Genomic DNA, 22,819 nt, shown 5'->3' with positions numbered 1-22,819 from the left:
TAGCACCTGACTTTTATTTCTTTTCAGTTCTCTGTACATAAATAAACAGTACATACATGAAAAAAAGTACATGCGCAACTTTTACAGGTCACTGCGTTCTCGGGTTCCCAGACTCCTGCTCCAGGTGTGTGAATCCCCTGGTGATATCTTTAATTATAGTCATAAGTCTGTGGCTCAGGTACGGTAAAGCGAGTCCTCAAATCGGGCACATTTCACTTTGAAAGAAATTTCCAGCTCAATTCCAGGGGCTTCTGCATCTCATTACACTCTTGGTAATTAGCTCTCTCATTACACCCCAGCCCAGCTGGAAGAGGATATGTTGTTTTCAGGTGGAGAGCTGTGGTGGGCCTCCCCCTGCTGCTGCTGCTGCTAAGTCACTTCAGTCGTGTCCGACTCTGTGTGACCCCATAGACGGCAGCCCACCAGGCTCCCCTGTCCCTGGGATTCTCCAGGCAAGAACACTGGAGTGGGTTGCCATTTCCTTCTCCAATGTGTGAAAGTGAAGTCGCTCAGTCATGTCTGACTCGTAGTGACCCCATGGACTGCAGCCTACCAGGCTCCTCCATCCATGGGATTTTCTAGGCAAGAGTACTGGAGTGGCTTGCCATTGCCTTCTCCGGGGCCTCCCCCTACACCTCCTCAAAACTCCAGGCAGGCCTTGAGCCTCCGCCAAATCAGGACAACCACCTCCAGCTGTGTACACTTCCTTATAACTTCCACCTCAGGAAGAATCTCCGTATTTCACATCTGGTCATCCGCTTATTAATTATGTACTTCTTAGGACAACTGTGCCTAATTAGGACAGAGTCAAGACCTTTGCTGAGCCCAGTCATTCTTTGTTTTCTTGTTCTTGGTACCTCATTACCCTCCCTCAAAATTATGCTTGATTTGTTTCCCATCCCTGCCATGTTAAGACAATTGTTCTCAGGTGTGTGTATTATAGCACACACTTGGCTTTTGCAAAGCTCCTTTTCACATCCTTCTAGAAGGATGGCCACTTGGCTGGTGGTCTTGATCACGTTTGACTCCACTGGAGTGAATCTAGCTTGGGCTGGTGGGACCGTGGTTATCCTCTATTGTTTACTATGAAATTTCTATGCCCTGGCCCTGGGGAAGCAGCCATGCTATGTCTCAGAGCAAGAATCGTGATCACAATGGCCTTGGTACATTCATAGAGGTTGTGGAGCAGGAATTAGTTTGTTCCATCAACTTCCAGGCTCTTGGCCAGTTAAGGAGGAAAGAGAGACTAGTGAGACAGAGTACTGGCTTCCAGAAGAGCAAAGCTCAGAGTAGCAGAGGGTTAGGCTGAAGATTTCAGTCCTCAATCCTACTGGACGTCTTCCTAGATGAAAGGGTAGCCCTGGGAATTATGGAGTCTGGGGAGGGCAAGATGAGAGTGCAGGTACCCGCTCCATGTCACAGGGGCTGTCTCTTTTGCTTGCCATTACATTATTCCGTATCAGGATTTGTGATTGCTGTAACAGGCACTCATATCTTTTTTGACTGACAGTGAACACCTTTGCACTAAGACTTTCATGGATATGACTTGACAGTAAGAATGATCAGGCTTTGGTTGCCAATCAACTTGGCTATTTTTGAGGCTTTCTTCCCAAGCTACTTGAAACACAAATTAATGACTATCAGGCTAAGAAAATATTCAGGCAAGAATGTTGTTCTGGAGAGAGGCTGGAGCTTCTACAGGTGAGGTCACTGTGCCCAGGGCAGTGATTCCAGCTGGAGGGTCCCTGCTGGATTCCGCATGACTGCCCGTCTCAAAGTTATGAGCTGTGCAAGCTTAGGTCTGGTCCTACCACTGAATTTGAGCTGATTCACCTACTCAAAAATGAACTTGTCTTTCAGAGCCTGGACGCAGGGTTCTTCTTTAGCCAAAGGCTTCACGAGGAACCTGTATCCTGTTCCTTATCTAACCAGCAAAGATGTAACCACCTGTGAGAGGGAAAAGTTCTACTTGGGCAGTAAGATTAAAAAACCATTGTGAAGCAGGAATAAAAACACTGTACAAGGACGAAAAGCCCTGAGATAAATTGTAACCATAGTGCAGGTATAAATGAGTGCTCATGGGGTGAATGGCACAGCATTATCCAGAGTATTGTTTATAAATTAAGAGGTGCAATCACAAGTGATAATAAGATAATCAAAAGTAACAAAACACCCCAGAAGAAACCACTGTCAGCAGTTCTGAGAATACAACTGACCAAAATCTATCAAGGTTCAAAGGAACCTATCCTTTGAATGAGTACTTCTTCAAAAAATTTGTTTTAAGGGAGGCTGAGTTGGGAGAGATTTCACTTAGCATCTTCCAAGCCCTGAAAGACCATAGTACTGACGGCATGGTTGCGGGACAGCATGTTAAGTACCAGAGGGCAGATGACGTGACGATAATAGAAGGAAGCTCTCCCTAGAGCTGCTCTGGCTTACGGAGTTGGTTCTCTGATGACTGGGCTGGACCTCATCTCCCAGCCCTCCTTCCTTGGGCTCTTGTCTGTGGTCCACCTCCAGACCCTTCCTCATGAGCCTTCTCCATGGTGCTGACAGTGGTACAGAGTGTATCCCACATGTGTCCATTCCACCTGTCACTTTGTAGAAAAGCAAGATGATAGTTTGCTTTATTTTAAAGCCCTTTCTGGGAGGCCTATTTTATTGGCCTTTATAACGGCAAAAGCACATTTAGGAAGTGGAAATGAACTCTTGTGGCCGCATATCAGTGTGAGTGGATGCTGGACCTTGCCCTTGGGAGACCCTGGCTCTCTCCCATGATTTCTGATCATAGCTGTGAACAGCACAAAAGCAGGCTCACAAAATATCCCCAAAGTAGGACCATAACAAGTAGAAACCTTCACTGTGTTCCAGATGGAGGCAGGTCTTGAGGTGGCTGTACCAGCTCCATCTGCCTCCACAGGATCACCACTGAGCAGCTATTCTTGATCTCTTAAAGAATAATGACTGATGCACCATCCTGCATAGTGATTTGGGACAAAGAATCACAGATTGCTTTTTCTGTGCAGAACTGACATTTTCCAAGCCTATCATTATTGCAAGCAAAGCAGGGATTTCGCTTTTCTAAATGCTCCCCCGAAACAGTTCATTTGCTATTTGTCTGTTGGTTCTCAAAGTTCTTGGCAGTCTACTCTGTCCAAACCCATGTCCCTTTCAGCATCCAATTAAACGATTCTAAGCACCCCCAACCCCACCCTGGCTCTTCTGGTCTCCTTGTCACCACTCCAGGGCTCTTTGTCCAGAGTGGACAGGAAGGGGAAGAAAGGGAGGGCACAGAAGCGCTGAGGGCAGGCCACAGCCACCAAGAAGAGGCTTCCAAACCCGCCCCACTGACCTGATTTCGAACTCAGCCCTGAGTGTACATCTCTTAGGATTTTGGTTAGAGCCCAGCTTCTGTTCTTCTGTCTTCCAGGTAGGTAATACGGGAGCCCTCAATCCTGGGGATCTGTGCCCCGCAGCGTTTGGCGCATATTAGGGTCTCAGGGTATGTTTGCGGAATAAATACAAGAAAAACAAGACACAACATTTAAGCTTCTCGAAGAGTTTTTGTTTTTTTAATTTTCTGCTTTTCCCACCAAGACCTAAGTTGTACAAACAGGTGTAAAATTCTGGACCATCAGGGCATGACACGTGACCTCACGTCGTCCAAGTCCTTTCTGCTTTCTTTGCCACGTGTCCCAGTCAGTGCTTTGCTTTCTTCTGTGACACATCAGCCATAGGTGGCAAGAGCACTTGGAGCCGTGGGGACAGTGGGGAGGCAGGCGTGCGGGAAGCAGCAGGCTCCCACCCCAGCTGAAAGCACTGCAGAAGCAGCCTTGGCAGGGGGTGCACAGAGGAGGGAGGTCGTGGCTGCACCAGCTTCCCTGCACTCGGCTGGCAGCTGGAACTGCCTTCTAAGATGAGGAAGGCCTAGGGGCTCCCATGGAGAGTGAGCATTTAAGAATAACTAACACCCAGGCAAGGTGTCAAGTGAGATTAAAAGTTCTCTAACCATCATTTTCTCTTGGCGCGTGGAGGAGAAAAAAAAAAAAAATCAAGAAGAGTTGAATCACCTTTCATTCTTCTGTCTTTGTCATTAATTTGGTGGTGCTTGGTTTTGATACAGCAGAAATAAAAACAAGGCATCAAGCCAACAGATCACCTGGGTCCAGGCTACTGCATACGAAACTCTCCCAAGGATTGAGATAAAAGGACTTTATCCCCCAAGACCTGAAGAGGCGAAGAGGTCCTGTTTGGTTGGGAAAACTGGTTGAAAACTACAGCTAGCTGAGAAGCCATTGGTAATACAGACAGAAAGCAACACACGTACACTTATTTTGTAGAACTGTAAACTGACCAGGTAAAGAGAATAAAAATCCTACTGCTTATGTACTAGAACCCCACTGAGCAGTTTAGGAAGGGACTAGAACTTAGGTAACAATCTATTTACCAAAGACTGCTGGGTGTGAGTCATTCATGTATTCATTTTTGTGGCTTACAACCTTCCTCCCCATCGCACCCTAGACCCTCTAGAACTGACCACATCAAAGTAAATGTCCAACCCAGACACTCTGTACTGTGAAGTCACTTTAGCGTTTATAGAAAAGCCGAAAAGAAAGAGAAAAGGAGCCTTGTGCCTTCGTTCCACCCAAGCATCAGTGTGGAGAAAACTAAGTCAGCTCAGGACACACCAACTAACATACCAAAGAAGGGACTGTGACTGAGGAAACAAACGTGACCCATCCCCTGGCCCCTTCCCGCCATGCACCCCGTTCACACTGTAGTTATCTTCTTATCCTTGGTGGCTTGCTTGATGGCTGCCTGCTCGCAGATGATCTCCTTGAGCCGCTGCAGCCGCATGTTCTGGGTGGTCTGGTCTCCCACCCCCGTCTGGCTGCGGTGCAGCAAGGTCAGGGCGTGAATGTACTCCAGCTCCGTATACTTCACGCCCTGGTCCACCACCAGATTCAGGAGCTCGTCGGCCGTGTTGTACAGCATCTCGTAGTACTGCCTGGGAAAGCAAGATACAGTGGGGTTCACTGGCTGCACGGTCAGCAGTCTACATGGTTTCGGTGGTAATGAATGTGCTGTTCATAAGCTATTGCATTTACCTATTCAATAAACATTTACTTATCGCTGGATGTTGTTCCAGGCTTCCCTGGTGGCTCAGCAGTCAAGAATCTGCCTGCAGTGCAGGAGAGTCAGGAGACATGGGTTCGATCCTTGGGTCGGGAAGATCCCCTGGAGGAGGGCATGGCAACCCACTCCAGTATTATTACTTGGAGAATCCCATGGACAGAGGAGCCCAGTGGGCTACCGTCCAAGGGATCGCAGAGAGTCAGACATAACTGAAATGACTTAGCACGCACGCTGACGTTGTTCCAGGTCCTGTGACTATGATGGAGAATAAGACAGATATGATATCTGTCATCCTGGAACTCACTTCACGAGAAGTCTAAATGCAGACCCAGAGAGACCTCTCATCAGGGTCTCAGATCACTCAAGACTTTCTCCTAATTTTGCATGTGCCTCAGGATATAAAAAAGAAAGGGAAGTTGGGATACAGACGTGAGAGAGAGAGAGCTGTCCAGCAGACACTGCTAGTTGTTTCGATCTCATTCAGCCCCTCATTCATCAACATATTCATTGGAGGCTCTGTGAAATATATGGCTTTCTCCATAAAGTAGGATAATAAGAGTAGCTCTTGAGGCGATAGTACCTCTCAGGGTCACTGGAAGAATCAGTTCATCCATATTAAGTACTTAGAATGGTGCCTGACACAATTCTACCTGCTCCATAAACATTAACTATTATTACTGGAAACAGATCTGTAATAATACTTTAATCGTAATGTAGTAATAAAAATAGTAGTATATAATGATGAGCAAAACACAGTCCCTTTCCTTAAATAGCTCAGAGACAAGTAGGAGAAGGTAATGAAAAGCAGAGAAAACTGCTGGCAAAGTTAATTTCCATGTGCTGGGTCATGTAACACTCATAATACCTAGGGAGCTATTACTCCCTTTCCTCAGATAAGAAAACTGAAGCCCAGGGAAGCGACAGGACTTGCCCAATGTCACAGAGACCTCTGTGACTGTGTTAGGATGAACTCAGGTTTCGGACTCTAAGTCCAGTACTCTTCTTCAAGGACAGAGACATGACGCTCCGAGTGCCCTGAGTGAGGTCTCAATGCTATGAATTGAGAGCAGAGGAAGGAGGAACCAGGCCGTGTTGCTGGGACGTGAGGGACCAAGGAAGACTTCCTATGGGGTAGGACACTGTCAGGTGGGGCTTCCAGGAAGGAAATTCTAGACTAAAGGAAAAGAAAAGAGATGAGCGAAGACAGGGAAGAGCAAGCTGGTTGGCTTGCAAGTGAAGCTGAACAGAGGGGAGCTGTGGGAAAAGGCACTAAAGGCCAAGGGTACAGAGTCTGGCATCAGGTTAGTTGAGTCCATAGAGACCTTGAGACTGAGGTACGTCAGTAAAGCACTCCCCACTTGGGGTCCCAGGTTCTGCTGAGAACAGAGGCAGCATTCCAAGCTTCTGGAAGATTAATGTGATGGCACTATTGAAAGCAGGATGATCTGGGAAGGGACCAGATATAATTCTAGCAAAAAGGAAGGGACTTGAGAACTATTTGGCTCAAGGCCCTAGAGGCACAGTTGAGGGAGACAGCTGTCCATTTAGGGAACTACCTAAGAAAACACTGAAATAATTGTTTAAGGACACATGTTTGAAGCTAAATTTGTCACATGGAATAAAAGAAGATTGGGAGCTCAGGGTTCTTTCAAAGCTAGAAGACAGGACTTTCCTGGCAGTCTAGGGATTAAAACTTCACCTTTCAGTGTGGGTTTGATCCCTGGTCAGGAAACTAAGATTTCATATGCTTTGGATCCAAAACACCAAAACATAAAACAGAAGCAATGTAGCAAATTTGGTCCACATCAAAAAATCTTAAAAAAAAAAAAAAAGCTAGAAGGGACTTGAGAGCTGAAGCTCTAGAATGGTGCTTTGCCAACTGTAGAGTTACTAGGGAAGTTAGGAAAAGCACAGGTCCCCAAGACCTCCATCTCCAGAGACTGTGATCCCTAAAAGTTTAGAGCTAGGCAAGACTCTGAGCCAGCATCTGTATAGTAAGGGAACAGTTACAGATCCATTCCCACCTCCTTGAGCCAAAGATCTCAAAGCATTAGGGAAGGAGACAGAAGCAGTAGGTGGGTTGTGATGCTTTTCACTGAGATTAAACCAAAAGAATTGAGTTTCTTTGTACTATGATGTTGATATTTTCATCATTTATCTTAAGAAGTAACACTGAACCCACCAGACCAAGTGAAATTGGATTTCTTTTGAAAAATCCAATGAATTGTTTCCAGGGATACTGGCTGGTTTTCTACAGAGACTGTGGTTTCATGCTGGGAGCAGACAACAAGACAAAGATGCCTGGATTTCTAGTCCTGGAGCCTCCAGTGTGATAAGTGATAAAGGGCATGCTGTTTAAGCTCTTAATGTTTCAATATCCTCTGTGCGATGAAGACCTTTATAAATCCCAGAATGACACTGCGAAGTGGACTGAGAGACTAAAAGAGTCCTCAGGAGCCTCGGATGAACAGTGCCTCAGAACTGCAAAGCTGAGTTATTAAACAAAATTGACAGGTAACTGATGGTGTATTTTCCATAGTTAAGGAGAAGAAATTCCCCATAACTACGATGATATATTAGATCATAAAGAAACATAAATATTTAAAGACAGAAGGAAATTCATTCATCTTTCAGAATAGTACCCAGGAGCAAAGGGTATACTAAATCAGCATAGCAACAGTTCTACTTGGAGGTGGAGAAAGGGTGCTACAGGGTGCCCTAAGGAGAAAATAGGAAAATGCCTTGAACTATACAATTAGGATGAGCTTCCATGCTAAACAGTGACACACTGAAATGAACATGCAATCCAAGTGGGAAAATATCAGTGCTTATTGAGGCCCCGGGAAAATGAAAGCTTGATCTTTATCAATACAAATTGATAAAGCCATGGCTTCCAGGGCCCCACGTTTTATACAAGATGGCACTTTACTTGACTGCCGAGACGGGATCAGTGGAATACACATTTGATTTAGACTTTTTCTGGTTTGTGACTTGTAGAGCAAGTTTCTTCACAGCTAGTGATATTCAGAGTCCAATTGCTAGACATGGACCAAATATCCCATTCCAGTAACCAGAGATCCATGTCCCCCTTAGGGGTGGAACGTTCTGTGCGGAGGTGGTTCCTCCCTGCCATTTTTCTCTCACTTTGCTGAGTGCCTTTGGGCAGAGTTCCCAAGTTTAATGAGCGGAGAGGGAGAGAGTACAAAGATAGAAAAGCAACGTCATATAGATGGGTCTCACAGTCTATAACATGACAACGTTTGCATTTTGCTCGGGTCCAAGCAGATTATTTCTTCATATCTTTCTCATCTCTCCTTTATCCACAGACCTTTCTTCCTTACTTTTTCCCTTATTTTATTTTAATGGTATTGCACTGCAACTTTTTCTCCCCAGTAATTCTGTCTGAAAACATTCATAACAGTAAGCATATGAAAGACATTTTGGTAAGTTGGACAAATCTTCTTTTCCAAGTGTAAAAATAAAGTTTGTTTTTCTGTGATTGGACATTAATACATGTGCCATAGCTGTCCCTGTGGCTCAGCTAGTAAAGAATCCACCTGCAATGTGGGAGACCTGGGTTCAATCCCTGAGCTGGGAAGATCCTATGTAGAAGGGAAAGGCTACCCACTCTAGTATTCTGGCCTGGAGAATTCCAGGACTATACAGTCCATGGGGTTGTAAAGAGTCAGACATGACTGAGTGACTTTCACACAGGAGACACAGATTATACAGAAAGATTAAGCTGAAAAGAATTACTCATATAATTCCATCATAAAGACACACCACATTTAGCATTTCCTTCTAGATTTTTTTCCCCCACATGTAGAAGTCTACTGTTTCTTTCTGATAGCTGAAAAGTTTAGGATGACATACTATTGGACACTTGGGTTGTTTCCATTTTAAAAAACTTTCTTTCCTGAGTTCAGATTTCTAAAACAGAATTAGTCAAAAGATAAGTATATATATTTTTTAGGACTTTGGCAATGCCGCCAAATTGCTTTCTAAAAAAGTTGTATCAGTATCTTCCTACCAATAGCATATGACAGCTCTTCATTTTCCCTAGCTCCTCATTTTCTTTTAATTTACATGAAGTTGAACAATTTTTTACCTACATATATATATATATATATATATATATATATATATATATATTTAATGTGTGTGCATGCATGCTAAGTTGCTTCAGTCATATCCAACTCTAGGTGACCCAATGGACTGTAGTCCTCTAGGCTCCTCTGCCCACGAGATTCTCAAGGCAAGAATACTGGAGTGGGATGCCATGCACTCCGCCACTGGGAAAGCCCATTTAAAGTACATGGGTATGCATATATGTATAAGCAAACTGTTGATATCTTTGTATCTTTTGAGTATTAGTGCTTTGCTTACTTTTCTTTAACAGTGCTTCCTGTTTTCACAGACACAAAGCAAGGAGAGTTCTAGTCTCTCACCCCTGGTTTTCCTTCCCACTTCACCAAACTCAAAATTATCACTGTATCTCTGAGAGCTTCAGGAAAGAGTTTCCATTCTCTTCTTTGTCAAGGGAGGGAAGAAAGCCCTAATAAGACCAGTTATTCTCAACCCAGTGACCCCCTCATCCCTGTTCTTGCAGGCGGTCCATAAAGTTTGGGGGCGAAAGGAAAGCACCATTGCCCACAGTCGCTGAAGAAAGCTTTGCCCTGCGCCTCCCTCCACTGTTGGGGTTCAGATTCCTGGATCTCCAAATGGAGACTATATTTCCACAGATACACAGCTATGTCTCAGACTGGGTTTTATTGATCATTGTAATAGTTAACAGTGATGTCAAAATTTTAGTTACATTAACACATTCAACCCTTTGAAGTAGCTCCTGAAATCACCCACATTTTATAAATGAACAAAACTGAGCTATAGAGAGTGTGGGTGATCTGTTCAGGGCCTCAAAATGAAGGACCCTGAACCCTACACCTGCTCCAAAGTCACCCCTAATACAGAAACTATAAAAAGCAAAAGTACTAATTGGACAGGATACTTGTTGAGCTTATTCATTTTTAGTCATGATTCAGGAAATATAAATTAAATAAAATTCACATATTAACTCAACCCTCTGCCTTCCATTGTAATGCAACAAAGTAGTACTGTGACAATTCAAAATTCATTTATATATTTTGCAGTAGTATTTGAATAACACTGGATTTGATCTGGGAATACAGCACTCTAAACCAAATAATGAAGTCATGTTGTATATTCAGCATTCAAGAGTCACAGGAAAGACTTCTGGCTTTTCAATGTGAAGACTTTCTCGTCTAGTCCTTTCTCCCAATATGAGAGTATTAATGTCAATAAAAGAATTAGGCTCTGGAGCAGACTTCTTAAATGTAAGTTTCTAAGGAAGAAAAATTTACCTGAATATAATTTAGTATTGACCGTAGCTCCCCAAATTCTTTTCAGCCAATACTTGCAGCATTATGAGCAATTTCATAAAAAACAAGTAGTTGACAGGTCACTAAATTGTCATGTAAAATATTCAACTACTGTTTTCTCTGCTCACTCAATGGTATATAAGGTAATAAGTGGGGAAATAGGAAAAGAACTGAATAATCCATAAACTAGATAATCATCTCATAAATAATTGAGAGGTAGTTATAGCAGAAAGACCTGGAGAAGTAAATACTCAAGAGATCAACTAAGCTTAGATTCCGGTTAAGTTTTTAATTTTTTCCTAACTAGTTATGAGAACTTGTATAACTGCTATCAGCTTTTGAACCTCTGCCTCCGACAGGAAAAACAAAGAGGTTACAGAAGATGCTATTCAAGCACTGGTATTTTTGGATTTATTTAAAACCTTTACAACTAAAGCCTTTGACTGTGTGGATCACAACAAACTGTGGAAAACTTCAAGAGATGGGAATACCAGATCACCTTACCTGCCTCCTGCAAAACCTGAATGCAGGTCAAGGAGCAACAGTCAGAACTGGACATGGAACAATGGATCGGTTCAAGATTGGGAAAGGAGTACGTCAAGGTTGTATATTGTCACCCTGCTTATTTAACTTAGATGCAGAGCACATCATGTGAAATGCCGGGCTGGATGAAGCACAAGCTGGAATCAAGATTCCTGGGAGAAATATCAATAACCTCAGATATGCAGATGACACCACTCTTATGGAAGAAAGCAAAGAGGAACTAAAGAGCCTACTGATAAAGGTGAAAGAGGAGAGTGAAAAAGCTGGCTTAAAACTCAACATTCAGAAAACTAAGATCATGGCATCCAGTTCCATCACTTCATGGCAAACAGATGGGGAAACAAAGGAAACAGTGACAGACTTTATTTTCCTGGGTTCCAAAGTCCCTGCAGATGGTGACTGCAGGTATGAAATTAAAAGATGCTTGCTCCTTGGAGGAAAACCTAGACAGCCTACTAAAAAGCAGAGACACTACTTTGCTGACAAAGGTCCGTCTAGTCAGAGCTATGGTTTTTCCAGTAGTCATGTATGGATGTGAGAGCTGGAGTATAAAGAAGGCTGAGAGCCAAAGAATTGATGCTTTTGAACTGTGGTGTTGAAGAAGACTCTTGAGAGCCCTTGGATTGCAAGGAGATCCAACCAGTCAATCCTAAAGGAAATCAACCCTGAATATTCTTTGGATGATCTGATGCTGAAGCTGAAAACTCCAATACTTTGGCCACCTGATACAAACAGCCAACTCATTAGAAAAGACCCTGATGCTGGGAAAGATTGAAGGCAGGAGGAGAAGGGGACAACAGAGGATGAAATCATTGGATGGCATCACTGACTCAATGGACATGAGTTTGAGCAAGCTCTGGGGGATGGTGAAGGACAGGGAGGTCTGGTGTGCTGCAGTCCATGGGGTCACAGAGTCGGACACGACTGAGCGACTGAACAACAACAGCATCCTCTGCTTGGTCCTTTAAAATCATGGGCTTCCGGGACTTCTCTGTTGAAATGCAGGGGTACTGGGTTCACTCCCTGGTCAGGGAATTATTTATAGACTCCCACATGTGACAACTAAGAGTTTTTATGCCTCAACTAAAAGATCCTGCATGCTGCTCATGTGCAGCCACCAAGACCTGGCACAGCCAGATAAATAAATAATAAACACTGAAAAAAATCACACTGGGCCTCCATTAGAGTTAGCTGCTGCTGATTTTCCCTAAGCTCTGGGAAGCAAGATGCAGTACTGATTGATTTGAAAACATTCTGATCACGTGTAAACTTAGCTCAGATGTACTTTCCAGACCAATAATAAAATGGATGGTAATTCTGTGTGTCAGAAACAGAAATTAGTTTATTAAAAATATAAATATAATTGCTCTCATTTGTCTTCCCCTTCAAAGAGCTCAGAGTTTATTACAGACAGGATTGAAAATTCTAATTTGAAAGAGCTGAAGTTATTTCCATTTCAGGAATGAGAAAACTAAGGTAAAGAAAAGCTAAATAATTTTCTGAGAGTTTGTGGCAGAATTACATTTGTATTCTGCATGGGGATAGTTATTAACACTCCTTACAGCAAGTTGGGCAGTTTTGTTCTGACCAGGATAATCCAGAAGGGAAGTGAAGAATGGTTTTTAGGAAAAAAACAGTGCAGAACTTCCTTCAGCTGGTGGCAGCTGAAAACCTTTCAAGAGGTAGAGAGCCTGGAGGCCACTGCTACAAGGCTTGCAGAAACTGGATGGGTCATCTACCTATATTTTCTTTATATAATGTGGTACACATACCAAAGATTCCATCAACGGCACTATGCTTAAACAGTGGTTATCCATTGGTCCGTTTCTGATAACCAGTATTGGGGGGCGGGGCTGTCTCCCCAGGGGAGATGTTAAACCTTAAAGTCACCTGCGTTCATTCGTCTCAGATATTTTTGATAGCAGTGGCCAGCACCTTGCTTTATTTCTCTTCAAAAAATACAACTCCCCAGAGGAACTTCTCTGAGATCCAACTCTTTTGAAATGAGGACGCTCTCCCAAGCTCAGTTACAATTGCCGAAACTGGAAGAAAATGTCTTTTTGTTCCTTTAGTTGGAAGTTTGGCTCCCCACCTTTGGAACACATTCTAAATTATAAATATCTATGGTTAAAATTTCTTCCTCAGCGACTTAAGGATTCACATGTCACCCTCTGCTGCATCAGATAATTTTTTAAATTAAGTTTTCTGCAACAGGGCTGGGGGAAGATCTGCATTTTTAAATTCAGTACAATTAAAACTGTGTCTCTTTGGTCTGGCACTGCCTTTGGTCAAACCCCACTGGTATGAATAATTATTCAGTCCATTAAGAAGTCTGCCCAACTCCTTCTCCCATTTTGAAGGTTTTAATAAATATTGATCAGGCACATTTCTGTTTGCACTTGCCAAAGCAATTCTGATGGATTCATCTTCTGATGTTATCAAATAATGAAATATGAAAGAGTGAATAGAATTACCCTCTTGTTCTGTGATTTTTTATTTAGGTCCTTCATTTTACTTTCATAATTGTGTTTGTCTCATACTCCTGTAAATGCTCTTTTGATTATCAAAAGGTGAGTTCAGGTTAAGGCGAGCTATGCTGTGCTGACTATCATTTAAGAGAGTCTTTTCCATTAAAAAAGTATAATTTATTGAATATCACTTTAGAGAGTCTTTTCAATTAAAAAAATTATCTAATATCATGGGTTGATAAGAGGACATAGTATTATGCACTTTGGTGGCCTCAACACTATAAACTGTTTACCAATTAGCACAAGGCCTTCGTGTTGGATATTGTCCATATTTCTCAGATTAGCAATCCGGGAGACAACTGCTGAGACATGCTGAATAAAAATAATTCAAAAGTCTTATGGCTTTTTCAGTTTTAAGCAATGAAATGGGATGATCAACTTTTCAATACTTAATACAAAGGATTTCTTCAAAGGAAAACCTAGTATTATTATTACTAATGCTTAGGAAGCTCTAATAACATTTTAAATGCTAATATCATATACAAAGGTATAGTCCTTGGCTTCAAGAAGCTTTTGTTTTAATCTACACTTTAAAAAAAATTCAATCTAGGCCTAGATCAAAGATCTCTAAGACACCAGGGAAATGTTTTAATAATCGACTACTCTCTTTCAGATCATGAGAAAAAGAGTTGAAGGGCCCTAAACAAGGTACAGAAACCACGGTTTCTGCTTCAGGTGATGAAATGGAGAAGTGAAGGGGTAACAGGTGTTGAGTTTCTGTATTTATAACATGGAGATTCTTCTCTACCTGTAGTGCTTGGGGAGAAAGGTCCGTGAGGATAGGCATAGACTGCACGGTTTGATGGGAGAACATGTTCATTAGAATATTAAGCCAATGAGACCAGGATGATGAATTGACTCTGGTAGGTGCCAGTTAGTTGCATCCAACCGACTCTACCCAGCCAGCTACCTCATCAGTATGTTAAGACAAAAACTCGACAAGGTCGAATGGACAGTTCAAGCAATCCATTATTCCTGCTGGGGGCTTAAGATGCAAAAATTGCTATTCAGCCAAGAGTTGGCTGAGTTACTCAAACACTGACTCTTTCCTTACCTTTCAGTCCTAGTCAAGGACCTTCCCATGCTTTTCAATAGTGTTTAGGAAATTTCTCTACTTTGCCAAGACAAAAGACTATATCTTTTAGAAATGAAGGGCCAGAAAGGAAAATAGTCTGGGCAGAGAGACAAAAAAATCTGGGGATTATTTGTAAAGTATGAGCATATGGAAATCAGCAGGTCCCGAGGGCAAAAATTCAAGGGTGTGTTTACTAAACCTTTAGATTATTTATGAAAGACAGAGAAAAAAACAACAACAACTAAATAAGCCAAAGCTACAAACTGGGCTACCTGAGATTCCAGGACACGTGACTTAGAATGGATGTCAATTAGAAAAATAATTGATGAAATTGAAGGAGTTAATGGAAATGTGTACAATATCCAGCAGTGTTTAATTAAAGATCCAAATATTCTGACAAACGTGATGGATAGCTTTGGATGGCAGTATGAATTTGGTGGATGTAAAGACCACTGTGGCTGATACGTATTTGGATGTCAGTGAGCCATTTTATACAGTGCCTCTCAAAAAATACAACTAGCAAAATGAATTTATTCTGAATGGCTACCCCGATAGGACACAGACTGAAAAATAAAAAAGGGTAATGATGAAGGCAAATCAAATTTAGAAGTGAAAGCATCTGCTGAATGCTAAGGACACTTCCTTCTAACCAATCTCACCTAACACTTTAATTAAGGTGCAAGAACATATAAAACAGTGTGGAAAAGGTCAAACGCTACCAAATGCGGAAAGGCTGGGAACAGCAACAAAGTAATAGAAATAATGTAAAGGAAGCCAGAGAATTTAGAATCATGGGCGGCAAATAATGGGATGAGATTTTTTTTTTTTTTTGGAAAAACCCAGGCGAATCTGTCTAGAAGAAATTCTGATCTCCTATAGGGGGGCTTCCCAGGTGGCACAGTGGTTAAAAAAAAAAAAAAAAAAAATCCACCTGCCAATGCAGGAGACATAGGAGATGCTGGGTTTGATCTCTGGATCAGGAAGATCCCCTGGAGGAGGAAATGGCAATCTACTCCAGTATTCTTGCCTGGAGAATCCCATGGACATAGGAGCCTGGCAGGCTAAAGTCCATGGGGTTGCAAGGAGTTGGACACAACTTAGCTACTAAACAACAACAACATATTCAATAGTTGAGAGAAAACTTTAGAATAGCACTAGTTAAAAAAAAAAAAAGGCCCATGAGGGTGTGTTGGGTTAAGGGCATTAAATCAGGGCATTTTTTAAACTTATATTAAAAAAGTGCCAGTTATAGGACAAGAAGGTGATGATAACCCCTGTCTTCGTTGAACTGCATAGTTTTATACTGCTTTATGCTACAAGCCAACTGAAATAAAATAAGAAAAGAGCATCAAATGGGATTAAAGGGGCAGAAGACCAGAGGAAAATAGAAGATTCAAAGAAATTTAGTCCAATTTTTGCTCAAATGTCAGCTTATCAATAAGTGAGGCTTCCCCTGACCACCTTAACCTAAATGATACCTGCCCTGTCCTCATTTAGCTTTATCTTTTTACTGAGCTTGTTTTCTTTTCAGCTTTCATCCTCATCAAAAATATGTATTTTTTCCAAGATATATTTTAATATTTGTTATATATTTTAAAAATATGTGTGTGCGCGTACACACAATTAGACACAGCATAATACAGTGGTTAAGATCATGGACTCAGGAGTCAGGAACCTGGTTTCAAATCTCAATTCTGCCTCTTGTTCTTGGGCAATTTATGACTCTCTCTGGGCCTTATTTTCTTCATCTGAGAAAGGCAAAAGTAAAGGAGGTAAACAAGGATCAAATGATGAAGAACAGTGGCTGGAACAGGGTTGTGTAAGTGCTGATTACATAAATGTCTGTCTCCCATCCTCAAATGCAGGCTGTATGAAAGCAGGGTTGAATTCTGTCCCATTTGTTGTTACCCATCTGGGCTGAGTACAGGGCATCTAATGAGTGGTGAATAAAGGAAAAGGAAAGTATGACTGAGACAGCCAACAGTCGGTAAACTTCATTAAGTGACAGAACACAAGATAAAAGAACAGTCGATGATTCTTTGACCCCAGCCGGTGGGTGGGGGAAGCGTGAATAAGACAGGTGGCTCTGTGCAACAGGGTAAAGGGTATTCTAATATAATTCTAGGATGGTGATGTGGATGTCTGGGATAAACGGTTGCAAATGAAAAAGGGGAGGGCACGGAGAGAAGATGTCCGTTTTGGGATAGTGATGTGCAATCCTCCCAACTCTGCTTTCATTCTTTGGCAGAATTAGATATCAATCTCATATATTTACTTAATCTGTTTGACCTCAGCAATTTCTTAGCCTATTTTAACTTCAGTTTCTTCATTTATGCAATGAGGTAGGATAATATAACGTCTCATGGGAGATTTGAGGATTAAATTAAATGACATGGTAGGACACCCACTATGTAAAATTGGTAATGAAACACACACACGCACACAAATAAAAAACCACAGCTACTGACCACATATTCTCTTTGGATCCTACTTTATCATAACTGTGTAAGGCATCACACCTTCCACACTGAAATGATTTCTTACTAATCTTTCCCCTTTCAACCCTAGGCTCAAAAGATGGGTTTGTTTTCTAGCCTTCCCTGCTCTTTCCTTTCTAAGATTGGTTTTATGCCTTTAATCCCCATCCCTCCCAATGCCTTTAGGATCCTGCGGGGGTTTTGTTTTGTTGTTTTGTTTTTAACTCTTGTATCTACTATCTATCCCTTTCATGGGTTCTTTCACGTCTGCTTCAAGCATTCTTGTTTCTCATGTTTTGAAAAAACAAGCCAAACAACAAACTCCAAGCCCTTCATACAATCCCACGTCCACTCTGTGTCTCATTGCGTCTCTTTTCTCCCTTTTATTGTCAAATTTCTCAAAAAAAAAAAAAAAAATCTTTTGTATTCACTATCCTTCAAAGGCCTCCATTTTGTCTGAAACTAAAAGGTCACTGATGACATCCCAGTGGACAAACACAGTGGTCTTTCCGCTCGACGGTTTCCATCTTTGAACCACATCGTCAAGCTCTTCTCCCAGCAACCCGAGTCCTTTCTTTCCTTTATCGACTCCTATTCCGTCTGCCCACTGCAGGCCTTCCTCCCAGTCAGGCACTTGCCCTTTGCTCCTTCTCTGCTTGCAAAAGTCTTATCTGTACATGAGACGGTCTCTCCTCATGATCTGGTCTTTGAAATAGATCAGAACTGCATTTTCAGACATGATGACAACTGGGTTTTAGACAGACCTCTCAAGGTGGTTCTGCAGCTGGAGGACAGATGGTCTGAGAAGCCAGAGAATCTTCAGGCTGTGGGACCAACCCAGCTTCTCCTTGCTTTGCTCAGCTCTCCTCTATTAGGCCATATCCATCTTCTAGGTTTCCTCACAACTCTTGTGCCCAAGCTTGTAATGGAATAAAATCAACGTCAAAGAGAGAGAAGGGCACAGATACCTTGATAGAAAAGCCAGGAAAATGTAGGTCCTCACCTCTAGTAGCTTTCTGTTCAGGTCACCGCTGGAATCAACTATTACAGTATCCACCATGGACTGGGATGAGGTGGAGAGGAAAGGGAAGGCTGGCAGTAAGAACAGGAGAAAGCTGGAGGGATACCTTTCACCAGAAGCTACTGTGAAATGAACTATTTCCTGCCATATTGGTAAACAAGGATGTCACGGCCATGGAGGTTGGAGGTGGGGGGGATTCGAGGAAGCACAAAAGCAGGCATCCCACACCTGCCACTCCCTGTGTGAATGAGGAATTACGGATGTGAATAATCAAGAAGCAGGATTTGGCCCCATAGCCAAGATGCTTATGAAAGGAATGAATTCAGTGGGCCCACATGCTTACACTTCCCATACATAGAACAGCACTAAATTCCTTAATTGGAGATATCTGGTTTTCCTTAATGAACAATAATCTTTGGATACTCAGATCACCTGCTCTTTGCTGAAAAATGATGTAGCCTGACTCCTCCCTCAGCCTCCTTAGAAACAGTTCTCTCAGGGGCACCTGAGATGCTATCTCCTGGACTTGAAGTCCTAATAATTCCCAGAGAATAAACATAACTCTCAACTTTTAGGTTGGGCATATATATATATATATATACATATATATATATATATATATATATGTATCTTTAGTTGACACTACTTTCTATTTTCTATATATATATATTTTTTTTTTTTCCCCCTATATATATCTAGTTGACATGACTGGTCTGGTTGAGGGAGCTCAATGTGAGGGAGGGAAGATTTAAGATGCTCGCAACTATATATAAAATTATAAATTAGGAGGAAAGTCACCATCTTGTTTAATACCTTGATAACCACATACAACAGGCTTAATAACCTTAGTTTGGTAGGTGAATAGAGGCTCTGATAGGAAGGTCAAGTTCTTCTGTGACTGACACTACATTCAGACCCTGGCCCTTTGGGTCCTCTACTGCAGTTACCGGGAGGTTCTGCAAGCACTGGTGCTGGGAGTGGCATGTTACATGGCAAGGGCTGGCACCAGATTCTTAGAATTGGGGTTTGAGTTCCCAGAGGATGTCTAAGGGAAATGAGACATAACAGGATAAAATTAACCATAGGAAAATTAATTTTTAGAGTTAGCAGAGAAAATCAGGCATTGAGGGATGGAACAGCAATTTTTTAAAACTGACCCTTTCCATATAAAAAGACTAACAGTGAGACTGCTCAACGATGCCTTTCTCCTAAGAAAAGGAGAAAAGGGCTTTGATGGGGAAAATATATATAGCATTTGCACTCTTTTTTTAGGAAGAAAAAGTATCAGATTTGAGAAACCTCCCAGAAAGGGCAACATTATGAGAGAAAGGTCTTTGAGTACGCTTAATACCTCTATTTAAATGCTAATGCTAACCTATAGCTCTGGACCACACAGAAACTAAAGTTTTCAAAGAGCAGAAAGTGAATTTAAAATGAAAACTTAATTTCTGGAATAAAAGACCTTATTTTTCTTATTTCGGCAGAGAGGCTAACACACAGAATTTCATGAGAGGAATACAGTTCTGCTCAGAGTAAAACCAGACGGTGACACGGCAGGTGACTTTGAAGGCAGAGCAGGGGGCTGCTTTCATTGCAAGTAGGAGTCACCCCTCAAAAGACTGGCCTTTGGAGGTCAACGTTGGTCACAAATTGCACCTGCCTGAAATTCCCCTCCGCTGTAATGGTCCACGCTGAGGGAGTGCTAGTGTTTGGAAGGAAAGCTGCCTGGGGTCAGGAGAACACTGCGCAGTCAGGGGCCCTGGGAAGACTGGGTGTTGCTTCACTCCCCTTGGAACCAGCGGTAATGAAGGCAGTGACTGAGGCCCCTGAGTGCGAGGGAAACGTCTATCCTGAAATCAGAGCTCTTGCAGGCTGGGACCCCCACTTGTGCGGGGAATCAAATTCAGAAAAATCAAACCAAACGAAATTAGGAAATGTCTGTGCTGGGGGTAATGACTAAGAAGGGGACACAAGGAAGTTTCTGGGCTGATTCTGACATTCTGTTTTTACCTGCGTGTTGGTTATCTTTAGCTCAGTGTATTCACTTTGAAAAAAGTAATCAAGCTGCAAGGACTTCCCTGGTGGTCCAGTGGCTAAGACTCCAAGCACCCACGCAATGCAGGGAGCCTGGGCTCCATCTCTGGGTCGGGAACTAGATCCCACACACCCCAACTAAAAGATTCCATGTGCCACAGCTAAGACCCAGTGCAGCCAAACAAGCAAATAAATAAAAGTAAATATTAAAAAAGTAATCAGGCTGTATAGTTAAGATTTGTATAGCTTACGGTATGTATATTATACTTCAACAGAAACATACTACTTTCCTTTTCCCACTTCCCTTCCTATAAAAAAGAAAGAGCAGGCCAACAGGCCAGGTGTTGGGGTGGGTACCTGGATTTTTTAATTCAGTCTCATATCCTAACATTAAGACAACTGCTAACTTAATGAACCTTGAAAACATACTAACTAAAAGGAGCTTATCACAAAAGATCACAGGCTATTATTTACACGCTATAACCAGAACAGGCAAATCCACAGAGACAAAGTAGATGGGTGGTTGTCAGGGGTGGGGTGGAGGGATGAGGAGCGACTGCTAGTGGCTACTGGGTTTCTTTTGGGGGGTAATAAAAAACGCTCTAAAAATAGCTAGTGATGATGGCTATGTAACTTTACAACTACACAAAGAAAAGTGAATCGCACACTTTAAAAGGGTTAATGTTTATGGTATGTAAATTATATCTCAATAAACTGTTATAAAAATGCTAATTTTATGAACTAGAACTCCATCTTAACTATACAGAAGACGTATACGCACAGCCAATACTGTTGTGAAGACTGATCCATTAATCAAGACATTTGCTGCAGTTCCATGTTCTTCTGTGACATTTGCAGAAAAGATTCTGTAAGCTGACAGATACAGAAATATTTTCACCAGCTCACATTTTCACTGAGTGCCCTGAATGAACTAAAGCCATTTCTCAGGGTTCTACATTTTTGTAGGTTCTGTGACTTTCCAGCATCTTTGCACCAAATGCCTTTGAACTCCCTCCATCCTTATCATCGATTCTCAGGAAAAATTTATGAAAACTCATGATGAATAACTTCCACTAGGAAAACAGGATAAGACTGGGAACAATTCTAGGTATATGATTACAGAGTAACAGAAATATAATTGAATCGAAGATCCACTAATGATTACACTGATTTTTTATCCTGATTTTTTATTAAGGTGAACAATGACCATTTATTACTATTTAACACTTGGTGAGCATGCTTAGTCATGTCTGATCCTGTGACCCCATAGATGTTAGCTTGCCAGGCTTCTCTATCCACGGAATTTTCCAGGCAAGAATACTGGAGTGGGCTGCCATTTCCTACTTCAGGGGATCTTCTTGACCAAGGGATCGAACCTGCATCTCTCACGTCTCTACCACTGACAGGTGGATTCTTGACCAGTGGCACTGCTAAATGCTTTAAGGTTCACCTGATTTCATCCTCACAACTGAGCATCACAAAGGCTAAATACCTAAGGTTGGCAGGCTGGTTAACAATAGCCAGATCCCTAGCCTACCTCCCCCAGATCATTCCAGAAAAGCTCTAATTTGGGCCATGAGAAAACAATTCCCACCCCGAGTCAAGTCCCGGGAGACAAAACTGTTTACTCATAATCAAGAGACTTATCATGATTAAATATGTGACAGCACTGTAAAGGGCTAATGCAAATATACATATGTGGCAAGACTGCTGCTGCTGCTGCTAAGTCGCTTCAGTCGTGTCCGACTCTGTGTGACCCCATAGACGGAAGCCCACCAGGCTCCCCCGTCCCTGGGATTCTCCAGGCAAGAACACTGGAGTGGGTTGCCATTTCCTTCTCCAATGTGTGAAAGTGAAAAGTGAAAGTGAAGTCGCTCAGTCTTGTCCGACCCTTAGCGACCCCATGGACTGCAGCCTACCAGGCTCCTCCATCCATGGGATTTTCTAGGCAATAGTGGCAAGACTACATGAATATTATTTCAAACTGGGTATCAGATGGGGGAAAATGAGAAGCTGAGGTGCAGTCACAAAAGCTGACTGCTCTATGAAGTAAAATTCATATTTTATGGAAAGACAGGACAAATTTTAAACATAAAAATTCTCTACCTTTTGGTTTCCTTTCTCTCCCCCATTGTGCATTATATATCTGTATTATGCATTGACCAGATCATGGCCATCAGGCAGGAATACCTGCTCAACCAGAAACAGCAACATTCTTGTAGCGTCAACAAGGCAATCCATCAAAAGATAACATTCCTTCTTGAGCTTGTACAGGGTCACATGACCCACTATGACGACACCTATATTTGGGTTATGTAAACGTCAGTAGTACATTACTTGATGTACAGCCCTCTGTTTCAAGAAAGCTTACATGACTATACCTTGACTTCTAATGGGTGGAACAGTTCTTAGAGCTTTCTGAGATGCTCTTCACCAAATATAATCCTTAAATTTGGCTTAAATAAAAACATCTGTCTCTTTCTTAGATCTACAGATTTATTTTTCATCTACAGCTCAAAGTGCGACTGTTGTACTACCTTATGCTAAATTAAAATGAAAGTTGAGACTTCTCACAATCATCTGCTCTTTCACACAGCTGACCTTGA

General features: G+C 42.1%; 1 protein-coding gene across 2 annotated transcripts in view; it reads right to left on the bottom strand.

Annotated features, from left to right (window-relative positions):
- Positions 1-3,560: 3,560 nt before the first annotated feature.
- EXOC4 (exocyst complex component 4) overlaps positions 3,561-22,819 on the bottom strand; it is an 853,359-nt gene continuing 834,100 nt past the window's right edge. For both annotated transcript variants that reach the window (XM_055421289.2, XM_088834671.1), the window contains exon 18: positions 3,561-5,008. In XM_055421289.2, coding sequence (XP_055277264.2) covers positions 4,771-5,008 — 238 coding nt within the window. In that variant the 3' untranslated portion in view covers positions 3,561-4,770. The remainder of the gene's footprint in view (positions 5,009-22,819) is intronic.

The sequence above is a fragment of the Moschus berezovskii genome, chromosome 3, assembly GCF_049115385.1.
Source record: "Moschus berezovskii isolate FMDL1 chromosome 3, NW_MosBer_1.0, whole genome shotgun sequence".
Taxonomy (NCBI): domain Eukaryota; kingdom Metazoa; phylum Chordata; class Mammalia; order Artiodactyla; family Moschidae; genus Moschus; species Moschus berezovskii.
This window is presented reverse-complemented; position numbering and strand designations above follow the sequence as displayed.